The sequence below is a fragment of the Lytechinus pictus genome, chromosome 1, assembly GCF_037042905.1.
Source record: "Lytechinus pictus isolate F3 Inbred chromosome 1, Lp3.0, whole genome shotgun sequence".
Taxonomy (NCBI): Eukaryota; Metazoa; Echinodermata; class Echinoidea; order Temnopleuroida; family Toxopneustidae; genus Lytechinus; species Lytechinus pictus.
The window spans coordinates 6,109,956-6,122,972 of NC_087245.1; the positions used below are offsets into that span (position 1 = coordinate 6,109,956).

The window sequence follows — 13,017 nt, forward strand, 5'->3', positions numbered from 1 at the left end:
AAAAAGAAAGACTCACTTCCATCTCATATGTATTTTAACCAAGAAAAGATTTTTAGTAAAACATCAATCAGTGAAGCTTTTAACAAGTATTTTGTTAATGTTGGTAAAACTACGCAAGAAAAGATTCCCAATCCCGTCTCTCATTTCACTGACTATTTATCAAACCCTGTACCTTCTTCTTTATTCTTTAATCCCACTTCTAATACTGAAATAATTAATGTTCTGTCGTCCATGAAAACATCTGCTTCACCAGGTCCTGACTCTATTGCTGGTCGTGTTATAAAGAAGTGTATTCATTCCATTTTAAACCCTCTTTGTTATATCTTAAATGAATCTTTATCACAAGGAATAGTGCCAGATAAGCTTAAGACTGCTTTAGTTGTTCCCATCTTTAAAAGGGGTGATCGACATGACATTGTAAACTACCGTCCAATTGCTTTATTACCATTCTTTTCCAAGTTATTGGAAAAGTTAGTATATACCAGGTTGTACAAATTTCTAACAGTTAATCATGTTTTAATACCACAACAATTTGGATTTAGGAAGAACTTTTCTACTGACCTTGGTGTCCTAAATTTATTTAACATAATTTCAAAAGAAATAGATGATGGTAATTTTTGCCTTGGTGTCTTTATGGATCTGTCTAAGGCTTTTGACACCATTGATCACCACATATTGTTAAAAAAATTAGAATATTATGGAGTTCGAGGAATTCCCCTTCAGTGGTTTCTTAATTATTTATTTAATAGAAACCAACATGTGGTGATTGATGGTGTCAAATCTCAACACAGAGACATATCTTGTGGAATTCCTCAGGGCTCTGTGTTGGGCCCCCTCCTGTTTCTTGTTTACATTAATGATATAATTAATAGCTCCCCAATTCTAAACTTTTCATTGTTTGCTGATGACACAACAGTCACATTATCTCATAAAAAAATAAATAATCTTGTCTCATCAGCAAACAATGAATTAAGAAAATTAAATGATTGGTTCGTTTGCAACAAACTGTTTTTAAATTTAGACAAAACAAAGTATATCATTTTTCGAACTCGAGGCAGGAGGGACCCTCCTCATTCTCTAAATATTTTTCTTGGTGTACATAATATAAAACAAGTAAAACATTTTCAATTTTTAGGAGTAATTTTTAATGAACACCTCTCTTGGAAACCACATCTCAATTCAATCTGTACCAAAGTTTCAAGATCTATTGGAGTTATTTCTAAAATTAGACATTTTGTTCCCCATTCAATTTTAATTACTCTTTATAACAGTATCATACTTCCTCACTTAAATTATTGTAACATTGTATGGGGTCATACATTCAAAACACACTTGGATAAATTGACAATTTTACAAAAGAAAGCAATAAGACTTATCTCAAATGCTCCTTTTAGTAGTCATACAAAGCCTTTGCTTTTACAATCAAATTTATTAACTTTAAAAGATATGATATCATTAAATTCACTAGTTTTTATGTACAAGCTTAATGCCAAAATCTTACCACCTCTCTACAGTGACATTTTTGTTTCAAATTCTCAAATCCATTCTTACTTTACCCGTCACACAAATGCCTACGCCCTCCACACGTTCGAACATCAATTGCTTTTAATTCATTTAAGACTTACTTCCCCAAACTATGGAATGAAATTCCAAATGATATAAAAAATAGTTCTACTTTATCAAGATTTAGATCTTTATGCAGGAAAATGTTATTTTCCGTTTATTGATCGAATGCATGTGATCTCACATCTTACATTAGTGCTTCACCCCCCCCCCCCTTTTTTTTTTACCTCATTCTTCTTTTTTTTTTCTTTTTTTTTTTGGCTGCAGGAGTGTTTCTTTTAATTTTGATCTAGGATTTTTACTCTTTAATTTTGTCATTTGTAATGTATTAATGTATCGTGGTGACCCCTTTTATAAGCATTGCTTCTCCGGGGTCTCCGAACCATCTATTTGTTGTTGTTTTTCTGATACTTTGTTAATACTGTATATTGTACTGTTTTTATCCTTTTGATGGTTGACTAAATAATTGAATTGAATTGAATTTAATTGAATTGTGTCGGGGGGGATATTACGCGTTCCTTTAATCCTTGTGGCTACCACGGTTGATTGATATTTACCATGAAAGACATTGATGCACCATTCTCCAAGAAAGTAGACTGGAAGGGGTGCGGTTGCACATAAAACAATGAAGAAAATAAACTTAATTCCAGAGAGAACCCGAAGGATAGGATACACCCAGATATTAACACCGTATCCCAACCAAAATATCCTGCAAGAAAATATGAAAAATATACATTGGTTTAATTATTTCCTTTCACATCATTTTCAAATATTAATGCTTTAACTATTTGATTAAAAAAATATATATCTAGTTTGCTTTGTCCAATGGGAAAAGCACTCTTAATATACATCTTAGCTTGTAAAGCATCTCGCCTGGTTAAAATACCGATCACTTCATATAAACCAAATTAACATTGTATGTTTGGAATTTGCGGAGCAAATAAAGGATTGATATTTTTCTTCAATATTTAATGCAAATAGCTGAAATTATCAACACTACAATTTCTTCTTTCTTATTCCATGTGTTTTTAATTACTAATGAACTATTAGGAGTCGTGTGGAAGGTTTATGGTTCATCATTGTGGTTAGTTCTGAAACGTAGGCCTACTGATAACAAGGTGGAATGAAGAGAAAGTGATGAGAAATTGAATAAAAAAATGTAAAAAGATGGGAGTTCTCAACGTTATGAGCAGCTTGACTGCCCTGTCATTAATCCTTGATTGGCAGTGAATATATGTTATTTCTCCAAGGCTTCACCATCGAGCCGCTATCTACTCCTCACTTGCTCCTCCGAGCCGTCGTATTTCATCTGATTACAGTCTTTTTAAAATGAAATTCACCTTATCCCATGAAAGATTCATACACTCTCTTATCTTCTTTCTCTTTCCTTTTATTTCTCATCTTTCAATTCTTTTATTTCTCTTGTCATCAAATACACAGTGAACTGTAAATCCCCTAATTCATAATTTTTATCATTGAATATGATAGACTTGTATAAAGGCGTGAGAGTTCTATAGTCTACAATTTCCTGACATTACTAGATACAGATGTCTAAATCGTTTCCCAAGATAGTATATGTCCTGAAAATTTTGTGAAGTGTTTAACAACAAAACAAATTTGGTTGAAACTAGATTAGATGGTAAACGCAAGGTTCATTCATATCATTTCGTATAAACATTAATTTTCTTTTATTTGACAAATTTGTTTATATTTGTAAACATAAATTCATACAAAATCAGTTTGTCGAGAAAAAAAAATTTAGTTAATTTTTTTTTCTCGACAGAAGGCGTAAGTCCCTAAAAGAAAAAAGCTTGTGGCGGGATACGCCTGCAGAAACATATATGTTACAAAAATGCAATACAAAAAAAGAAGAAGGGCCGTGTAAAGGGAAGGGTAAAATTATAATTCTACAAACCAAGCCATGTAAAGAGCCGAGAAGAGTGAGAGAGTTGTAACACCACGTATCTTAGATGGAGGTTTGTGACGTATCAACCACATGTCAACTAATAAGATTGGTAAGACGTTTGTATGCTGGTGATGCAAAACATATTATAGGAAAACTTTGAATTTTAAAAGCATCGATTTATGTATAATTATCATACATTTGTAAATGCTAGCGGTTGCCATCTTGTACCATTCAAATCATCTCCTTACTATCAATCTTACTATCAATTTTGTTTTGTATATTATTATCATGTATTGTGTGTTTTTTTTGTAATTTATTGTGTAATTTTTAATGTTTTTAACTGTATAGACAGGGCCACTTGGCAGAACAATACTCGATATTGAAAGGGCTACAATGTATAAAGAAGACCAAATAAATAAATCATGAAATAACTGCTTTATAAGGGTTTAGAATGTATCTGGGAGTCAAACATTCAATCTGTAATTTGGAAACTCTTCGAACAATCTCACAAGATATTAAGTGAAAAAAAAATTACTAAAACATGGTTGAGCCAAACTGGAAAGAACTCGTCCAACTCTTTTGGAAAGACCAATTTTCTATCAATAGACCAGAGTATCCAAAACATGCTAACCACCATCTACAAAAGAGGAGAGATAAAATTATACATCTATTAATTGTAATAAAATTATGTTCCCAATTTGCGACAACCGTAAAAAAAACTGATTATACATTTGTTCTTAACTAGACAGTGGCAAGATACGTATAATGTAGTAAATGATGTAGTGAGATTAGTGACCGTTTTGTGAAAGTAATGAAACATTTTCCAAGGCTATTTAAAATGTAGATATTTGCATTTTTTCGAAATGAAAAGTTTTTAATACACAGGGGAATACAACTTACGTCATTAAAAAAACACATTGCAATGCGCAATATCATCCTTGATAATCACTTAATTTAGATCAAAACTGCGGGTTCAATGGAGACCGATGATTTATAATCCAACAAATATGACAAAAAAGACAAACATAATTGAAATTTGTACAGGTCAATCATTCGTATCAAAACGCCCTACAGAATTATATTATCCGAATCATGCTCAGATGCTGTGTATATATTGTAAATACATAACAGGTCACAAATGAATATGAGGGGATAATCAGGGTTCCCAGCCCATCAGGGAAATCAGGGAAAATCATTTCACTTTTTTTTGTATTTCATTATATAAAATATGAAATATCTTAATTTTCTCCTCATTATTGAAACAAACATTTATTCCTCCTGGGCATGTGGTATTACCATTGTTCTTTTATTTTGTGGAGCACTTAAGTTGGTCATTATTGTCAAATCTAAAAATTTAAATATTGAGTAGTTCAAACAATAACAAAAAAATAAGTAGTGAGTGAGGAAAATCATCGACTCCCTCATTTGCCGAAACTTTTAAATGTCATAATTTTCTTATTATAGATCCGATTTTGATGAAATATTCAGTGAATGATTGTTTAGTTTTTATTTATTGATTCAAATCAACATTTTTTGGGGGGTGTAATTGACCTTTAAAGATTTACATTATTTCGGTGAAACAGTTTTATTCATGAATATTCAATTAGCAAATTGATAATGCCACATCCCCACTTGTTCTTAACTTAAATCTTATTATATGAAATTATTTTTATTCAAATTTTGTCCTCCAAGAATAAAAACATGGATTGACAACTGATTTAAAGCATCAGCTATTCATTACTGCATTTTATTTTCTTACAAGGGAGACACACACTTGTATCGAAATCTGAAATAATTATGATTTCATGTTATAACATAATGAAAATGAAAGTGGGGATATGACATCATCAGCCCAATTAATGAATATTCATGACAATGTGCGTATAACTGGTAAATTGCTAAACTTTAGAATTTGTATTTTCCGCGAGGAACTTTCCCTTATACAGAGTGGTTGTCATATTACCGGGTTGTTGTATACTTTCCGGGGTAAATTTCTTAGGGGATAGTTGACCTAGTGGTTTCGGGGTAGCTATTCAGGGGAGTATGTATCATAACCTAGAACCTATATAGGTTAAATAATCAACTTTTTGACAATAAAGGTGAATAAAAGCTACAAAAATAATTGTTAAAAATTGTGTTTTAATGTTGCCGAAAAACATGTTATTACTGGGCCTTTAAGTAGAACAGAGCCATTTTATCAATGGCTCTGAATAGTGGTCCATTCGTATCTTTTCAAGTGTTTATATATTTATATTTAATCTTATATCTTGTGCAATGTACTTTTACGTGATATTTATACGGTAAAGAAAACCAAACCATTAGATTTTCGTGAGCCTCCCATGTACTCATGATAAAAGAGTAAATAGCAAATTATTAACTAAGTTTGTTTAGTAATAAAGAATGGTCTGGGTTTTATAATCGTAATTATGACATCCACTTTGTTGCTAAGCGATTCGACAGTCATTGATAAACCATATTTCAATATTTAAATTCTGTTATCCTCTCCTTACAACTTCCCACTAATGAAGTCTTTTGAAAGAGAGTATGATAATCTTACCATTCCTACAGGGAAAGCAATAGAAGATAGAAACCAATCTCTCATGGTATGCATCTTTTGGGGTTTCATGCCCATCATCTCCATCACATTAGCTACACAACATAAGAAGAAGTAGACAATCTGAAAGTACTACAAAGATCATACAATGAAAATGTGTTAATTGTTGAACAATTATCTGAAAATGTAGGGCCAATGTACCGCTACATGGCAAAACCTTTATCAAGCAAAAGGGCATGATAATAAACTTGTATTTATACATAGTAAAACCAATCTTAATAACAAATTCATGTCTATGGCTGACTGTTATTTCTCGACGGAAACCACATTATTGACAAAGTGAATCCCTTCAAAAAAATAAATAAACAGGCTTGTTTACCAGGATACTTTTAGAAACTATGTTTTTTTCTCACAGAATCCAGTCCTTGAACAGAACAGGATATCAACCATTCGGAGATGAACCACATAAATTGTGGTTATATACTTCAAAGAAAATCATCAGACCATTAAGCATAAGGATTTCCTACTGTAGCCACAATTGAATATTCTATTTTATTTCTCATTAATCTTTACAAAATCAAGTATGCACAATATATATCGTAAAATGTTTTCGACATAATACTTTATATTTTATATGAAATAAAAAAAAAAGGTTCGTAGATTTTTTTGTAATCGTTCCCTCCCACAATTGTGTAAATTATTTAATTTCGGATCTCTGCTTGAGAAAAGAATCGTAATATTTTGCCGTGAGGTAAAGTTTGACCATCTTCTTTACAATATATTCCGGATACTATGATTTTCACATTATATTGCATAAGGAATTATCATATCAAAGTTATTCGGAATTAATTAACGTGAAGCAGTCCCTCCTGCATTCATGGAATGTGAACATATGCATTTTTATGGTTCAAATCTATGGAACAGTTTACCCCAGAATATGCAAAGTGTAACATCTTTTCCCATATTTAAGAAACAATCTAGAATTTTAACTCTTACCTCCGAATTTAAAGCAAAGCAGTATTGATTTTGATTTAATGTAAATATTATACTTTTTATGACTTATTAGTTATTTGAAATTTAATTTAAACTTAATATAAATACTCTGCTTGTATGTGATTTTAGTTTTTTAATTTAAATTTAATGTGATTTTACTTGAGTAAATATTTGTAGTTAAGTATATAGTTTTAAGTTTTTTGTGTGTAAATTGTTATTATATGGATTTGTTTTTATTGTGCAGGGCTCCTTGGTAGAGCAGTTTTGTAACTGGAAGGGCTACCCTGCTGAAATAAAACAGAAATAAATAAATGATACCAAATCGTCTTAAAATTAAGGATCAACAGTTGGTTAAGTTTGTAATAATGAAACAACTTGGTCAAACTAGACTGAGCTCAATGACTTTTGACCTTGATTTCGAGACCTGAAATTTATTTCAAACCTGTCAAATGATCGATGACACTTGATCGCACAATTAACCAAATAGGGGAAAATGTAAGATACGCACTTAAAGTTATGATGGCATTTTTAGAACTAACATGACCAAGCTTTTGTTCATAATAACAAACAAATTTAACAATATAGGTAGGTATACATGGATGTATAGTAATAAAGTTATGCCTAATTGCATGCGATCGAGCGACAGGACATTTCATTCATGCACGTGCACCGCAGCCATGCTGAGTATAAATATGATCCACTAATTATAGAGGTATATGTATATTTATTATGTTCATGTTCTTACCCAGCACCACATAGTAAGAAATTTAGTGTCGCCTCCATATTGATAGCTCTTAGGTCGAAAATCTGACGCATTTACCCGATAGTAAACATGCTCACAATAGTAGTAGTATGAGAAGCAATAGTAGGCAAAAGCCAAGGCGTGGAATATTTTGCCAGCAGAATCCATTTTGAATGGGAAGTAGTGTAGAGATTATCAATGTTGTCAACATGTTAATCAAGTACTTTGTCTTATTATGCAAACAGGCTTCATAGTCTGATCTCAAGTCCCGAGGTCATTGCAGAAAAATTAATCCTATCATCTGGTTCGATCTCTTCGGAAATATGAAATGCAAAGAATAATTGGGCCTAGAGATGACATCACGCGCTTGCTCAATGTATATTTATGAAAACATGCATAACAATTAATAACTTTTTTTTTTGGTCCGATTTTCATTGTTTTGTTTTTCTGATTTTGCAAGATCTGTTCAAATCACATTATTTCATCATGGAGCCCCCCCCCCCCCTTAAATCAAGCGGGAGTATAGAGTACAGAAATCAATATCATGACACATTATCCCCATCCCACCACCTCTGTATCCGAATCTGATCTGAGACATTGAGAGGTTTTTTATGGAAATACGTGTCAGCTAGCTACTGAGGATAGGAAATGCACTTCGATCAGTAAATAGACTTGATCTTGCATTGACCTTCATTGCCTCCATGGGACAGTCATTCTCATCGTAAGTTTATAGTGACAAATGAATAAAAAGATTGGTTACAGGCCGATCTCAGGGGCAACCACCTTCTATCATGTCTATTGGTGTGTTGTAGGTTCGCAGTTTAGAAACATCATGTTACTGAATACACGTATCAGTCAATCGCTGATGTGGTTTACGGTACACCATGTGAAGTGTTGTAGAAACAGTGGATAGGAGAAGAGAAGAAATGGATAGGCGAGAAAGTGGAGATTTGAGAGTAGAGTATTCTTTCTTGAAAGTAGTCCTGAAAAGGACTGTAAACCAGGAAAGATTGATGAGTTGAGAACAGCTTGAGTAGTAGAGCTAGTGAGGAGATGCTGGCTTGAGTCGGCGAGTAGAGATGATGAGTAGTAGAGAGACTCGACGTTTCGGGCAGGTTGACTGTCCGTCTTCAGTCTTCTTTCTCGCCTATCCATTTCTTCTCTTCTCCTATCCACTGTTTCTACAACACTTCACATGGTGTACCGTAAACCACATCAGCGATTGTACATACCACCATGCAAACCTTCAAACAACATCTGACGTATCAGTCAATAGAGAAAAATTACGTCATCCTTAGGTTGTCGTGCCCCCCCCCCCCCGCCTTAGTCGAAATACCTAGTGACGCACCTAGGTACACTAAACACATAAACTATATGAAAAAGTAAACATGTGCACTCGTTTATTGATTTCCCACCAGGTTATCTCTTTTTCAGATGATTATTAATTGCTCTGTTCAAGAAATAATATTTACAGTTTTGCACTGAAATCTGATTATCTATACTTTTGGAGGGAACTATCTTACACCAAATAAGGAAACATCTAAAAAGAAAGGGCAGTGCAATTGAGAGGGTTACAATCCTGCTAAATATAACATACATCACACTTAAAAATGATTTTTCTTTTGGTACAGCGTTGTGCCAAATTAGGCAGGCACTTATAAAAATGTTGAAAGGTTTGAAAAACGGAAATCCCCAAAATATATAGAACCAATATTGAAAAAGAAATGATATGAATGTGCTAACAGAATTAGAATGACAGATGAATATCAACAAATCAACACAGGAATATGTAAAGCAGGAAAAGGGTACCTCTATGGGAAGAATATATATAATTTGTAATTTCTGTTAATAAAAATGAAGAATTATACATATTCTTGCACGGGGAGGAATCCCAATAACCTTGAGTGTTACGTTACATGACCACGCAAAAACCACGGATTCGGGGTACGTCCATCCCTCCCCCGGGAAAAGTTAATTATTGAAGTGTCGACCGTTATTGTACGTAGTAAAACGTTTTTTCTGAGCTAAAGCGGTATTTTTTTTACTTCCGTTTAGACGACGGAAACCATTAAAAAGTGGGCCCCCTCCGAAAAAGTACATTATATTCTTTTAAATAAATTTTATTACAAGCTTCATTATATTTGTTTTTTTATTTGGATGTATTGTCTGGATGTGGCGTTGCAGATGAACGTAATACAAAAAAGCAATTTTGCTTCTTTAGTTCCTGTGGTTCAAATAGCAGAAAGAAAATGCACCAATATACCCACTAGACTGGTTCATGATAATTCATATTTTCTCCGAAGTTTCCGTTGAAGTATAATCTATAATCGTTATATAAAAATATACTTCAATTCAAATAAACATTTATTTTCTTCCATTTCACAAATGTTTTCATTTTTGTAGACATAAATTCATACAAGTATCAGTTTGTCGTGAAGAATGTTAATATGTACATGCTTTATCTATTGTGCAACACAATTACTTTAACAAAAAAATATTTATTTAATTATTTGTAATCACCAAATTGGTGGTCTTCCGTGTGGCCCTGTTTGATACCAAGAAATCGAACACTTATTTTCACTGATACAATGAATCAAGCAGTGTATAGCAGCTCTCGGAACTTATAGAAAATCATGGCACCAACAACCATGACAACGGAAATACGACGAAAATATGACGTCATGATCGTCACACACTGTTGTACAATTTTGATAGCAAATAAAATAGCAAAAAAAAAAGATATTTTACGTTCTCACCTAAATGAATTTAATTTATACGTTCACTAATTATATTTATTTTAATCATCATCATTTAAAACGATATTTCCGAAATTATTTTGTCATTAACGTCTATTTTCATTTATCATTTCACAATTTTGTCAGGTATATTTCCTAAAATTTCTCTTCATGTATGTCATCTGCAGAACAATATCTCTGACAAATATTATGATTTGCTCAGATAAAGTAAAATCAGACAAACAAAAGAATGAAAATTGGAACAAAATCAGACAAGGAATAACAAAGTTATTTCAATGAAACGCTTCTATGCAAGTACACCTAATATTTCATCTGACTCTTACAAAAATGAGTATGATCGTTGTGCTGTTCTCTTAAATCAAACTAAAGGATTGAGAATCAATGCCTGCAGCTTGTTTGATAAAATGGATGAACTGAAATTTGTAATCAACAAACTTAATCTTGATGTATTTTCTATAACTGAAACTTGGTTAACTCCATTTATTGCGAACAGTTCAATTTTGATAGATGGGTACTCCATATTCTGCCGTGACCGCGCTGACGGTCGCCGTGGAGGGGGTGTGTGTATTTTGAGAAGAAAACACGTGGACAAATGATATGCCATTGCTCGCTGTTTAATTCCGTACGAGGCATCAAAACACAGAGGCAATATGCCTAAATAACATAAGAGGTGATAAACCTCAAAACAGTCTGAACAATGTCGTAAGACATAACGAAAAACTACATCTGTGGCATCCTATTAATCTTACTGAAAGATATGGTCACGTGATCGCCAGGAAGGGTAGTAACTCCTCCCTGGGACTGTTGATCACGTGACCCACCCGCAGGATAGTAGTTCCCACGGGTGTTTCCCTAAATCTTGGTAAACAACATCTTTGGAGCATATACTTTGATATCAATATTGGTGATCTGTCAGGTTTCAAACAAATTGTTTCTGAACAAAAACCTTCTACACTTCTAAAGCAATGTATCATGACATGCTCCTCCTTACCATTTAAATATAAAAGTCATAATTAGCCACATAATGCTCTATGCTGCCTGTCCTTAAGTCCTACCCAACCTCCCAGCCATATTGTAGGCCTAGTCACTTTAATATGACTATCTGGACAGTGGACTTCTTTAAACCTGAGAATATAATATGTATGACATATAAAAGTATACCTCTATCCTATGGCCATCTATTCAACAATGTTGTATATCTGCCTTCTTGATAAACTCGTAAGTGCCCTGCCCAACCTTCCAACCTTATGCAGGCCAAAAAAGTTACCTCCAGATGTCCTTGTTCCTAATCTAAAACATAAAATCATAAAATAATTCAATATCTCTCCCAACCTCCCAACCATGATGAATGACTGTCTAAATTCTGCCCAACCTCCCAGCCTTAATGCAGAAATCAATGTCTTTCCAACCTACCAACCATGCTGATCTACTGTCGTAACTCTGCCCAACCTCCCAACCATGATGACTGACTGTCTAAATTCTGCCCAACCTCCCAGCCTTAATGCAGAAATCAATGTCTTTCCAACCTACCAACCATGCTGATCTACTGTCGTAACTCTGCCCAACCTCCCAACCATGAGATGTTTAATAAGAATATCATAAATCGTGATACACAAAATTTCCTACACACGGTAATTCTCAACAGTAATTCAGCTCTACGCATGGACTAAGATATCAGCTTGTATGGTAACATATGTGCTAAAGTCACCGCTACACTGCATTGCCTCAGAAATATGCAACCCCCTTAACGATCCCGTGACTAAATTCTGTATTGACGCCGGGTCCTCCCATCCCGATAATATATTACCAATGTACCTGGGTGGGAGTGGAGGGGAAAAATTTGTTGCCTCGAAGGAATTTCAGACTGCAATGGCTTTATTACGTGCACACGTTACTAGTATATTCCACACCGCACATGTTTCCCGCTGTGATTAGATCACATGTTATCCGGTTAGTGATCACATGCACAATCTGTATCAATTTGGACTTTTACACATTATATTCCTCTATGAACCTAACACTTGTTTCTCTCAAAAATTTACTGATCACTGAAAATGATCATTACCTTTTCGCCAAAAACGCATTGTCAATCGACGAACGAAATTATTTAAATGATAGTACTGTTGAAAGTGTTTGGGTAAACTTAAAAGCACCATCATCTGAAAACATACTTATATGTTGTTTATACAGACCTCCAGATGCAAATAACGATTATTTTGAAAGAATGATCGATACATTTGAAAAGGCTTCATCTGAATCGAAAGAAATTTTAATACTTGGAGATCTAAATATTGACTATCCTACCACACATCAATGACAGTGTTAACCCTATTAATCTCATTGAAGATATGTTTGCTCTTACTCAAATGATAGACAAACCTACTCGGGTGACGTCTTCATCATCCAAATGTATCGATCACATCTTATCCTCCATGCCTGAAAAACATGTCATTAGTGATGTTGCCAAAATAAGTGTAAGTGATCATTATCTTGTATTTACTTG

The 13,017-nt window shown here is 33.5% G+C and overlaps 1 protein-coding gene across 1 annotated transcript; it reads right to left on the reverse strand.

Annotated features, from left to right (window-relative positions):
- Positions 1 to 1,835: 1,835 nt before the first annotated feature.
- LOC135155534 (androgen-induced gene 1 protein-like) lies at positions 1,836 to 8,008 on the reverse strand. Its single transcript, XM_064104942.1, has 5 exons — positions 7,762 to 8,008; positions 6,027 to 6,155; positions 4,005 to 4,106; positions 3,479 to 3,594; positions 1,836 to 2,272 (listed from the first exon to the last, which is right to left on the reverse strand). Exons 1-5 carry the CDS (start codon positions 7,924 to 7,926, stop codon positions 1,915 to 1,917), a joined length of 870 nt encoding a protein of 289 aa, XP_063961012.1. The 5' UTR covers positions 7,927 to 8,008; the 3' UTR covers positions 1,836 to 1,914.
- Positions 8,009 to 13,017: the final 5,009 nt, after the last annotated feature.

Excerpts from the sequence above, each read along its gene's own strand:
- LOC135155534 (XM_064104942.1), bottom strand. The coding sequence starts at position 7,926 with ATGGATTCTGCTGGCAAAATATTCCACGCCTTGGCTTTTGCCTACTAT. Across the intron at positions 6,156-7,761 it reads TTCTTACTATGTGGTGCTGG|TACTTTCAGATTGTCTACTT; the intron begins GTAAGAACATGA and ends TGATCTTTGTAG. Across the intron at positions 4,107-6,026 it reads TTGCTTTCCCTGTAGGAATG|ATGGTGGTTAGCATGTTTTG; the intron begins GTAAGATTATCA and ends CCTCTTTTGTAG.